At 74.8% G+C, this 809-nt stretch overlaps 1 protein-coding gene across 1 annotated transcript in view; it reads left to right on the top strand.

Moving 5' to 3' along the window:
- MNEG_4923 (hypothetical protein) overlaps window positions 1-438 on the top strand; it is a gene marked incomplete at both ends in the record, with an annotated part of 4,734 nt that extends 4,296 nt beyond the window's left edge. Inside the window, 2 exons of the mRNA XM_014046600.1 lie at window positions 30-216; window positions 362-438. Of these exons, the coding sequence (XP_013902054.1) occupies window positions 30-216; window positions 362-438 (264 nt within the window). The remainder of the gene's footprint in view (window positions 1-29; window positions 217-361) is intronic.
- Between the last annotated feature and the right edge of the window lie 371 nt (window positions 439-809).

Genomic DNA, 809 nt, shown 5'->3' with positions numbered 1-809 from the left:
CCGCCGTGGCCAACGGCGGCGCCGCCAAGGGCGTCTGGGGCTCGCGGGCCGCGGCCGCCGCCGGCGCGAGCGCCGGCACGGCCAGCGAGGCCGCGGCGACTGAGGCCGTTGCGAGCGAGGCCGCGGCGAGCGAGCCCGCCGCGACCGAGGGCGCGGCGAGCGAGGCCGTCGCGACCGAGGCCGTCGCGACTGAGGGCGCGGCAGCGGCCAGCAGCGGTGAGCGGGCCGTCCTTTGGTGCACCGCTGACCCGTTGCAGCTCACCTAGTGTTGCCGCTCGCTTGCTCATGTCCAGGCAGCACCCGAGGCGGCTTCTTGACCGACCCGCATGACCCCGCCTTACCCCCATCTTGCCCCGAGCAGACCCCGCGAGCGAGGGCGTCGCGATCGCCCTGAACGTCAGCGACGAGGGCCGCGTGTCGGTCGAGCTCACGGTCTAGAGCCGAGTGCGGCTGGGCCGGTGGGCTCAAGGCGGACACCAGAGGCCGGATGCCCCACTTCTTGCCCACAGCCACGCCGCGTGCACATGCGCGAGGCTGTGCATGCCGAGCCGGCTCGGGAGGCCGCGCCTTGGGTGCTTGGGCGGCGAGCGCATGCGGGGCAGCGTGGTGGGTGGCTGGGGGGCACGGCGGCAAAGTTCCTGCGGCGGCGGCAGCGGCACGTGACGGGGCCCTGCATCGGCTGTTTGTGGTTTCTGTGCTGGGTCCTGCGCAGAAACGGGGTCTGGGCTGCGGCGCAGAGGCGGCGCGGCCGACCGCGTCGCCGGCGCCTACCACAGCTGCAGACAGCGCCGTGCAGTGGTGGGCCGGGA

The sequence above is a fragment of the Monoraphidium neglectum genome, assembly GCF_000611645.1.
Source record: "Monoraphidium neglectum strain SAG 48.87 unplaced genomic scaffold scaffold00708, whole genome shotgun sequence".
NCBI classification, from domain to species: Eukaryota; Viridiplantae; Chlorophyta; class Chlorophyceae; order Sphaeropleales; family Selenastraceae; genus Monoraphidium; species Monoraphidium neglectum.
This window is presented reverse-complemented; position numbering and strand designations above follow the sequence as displayed.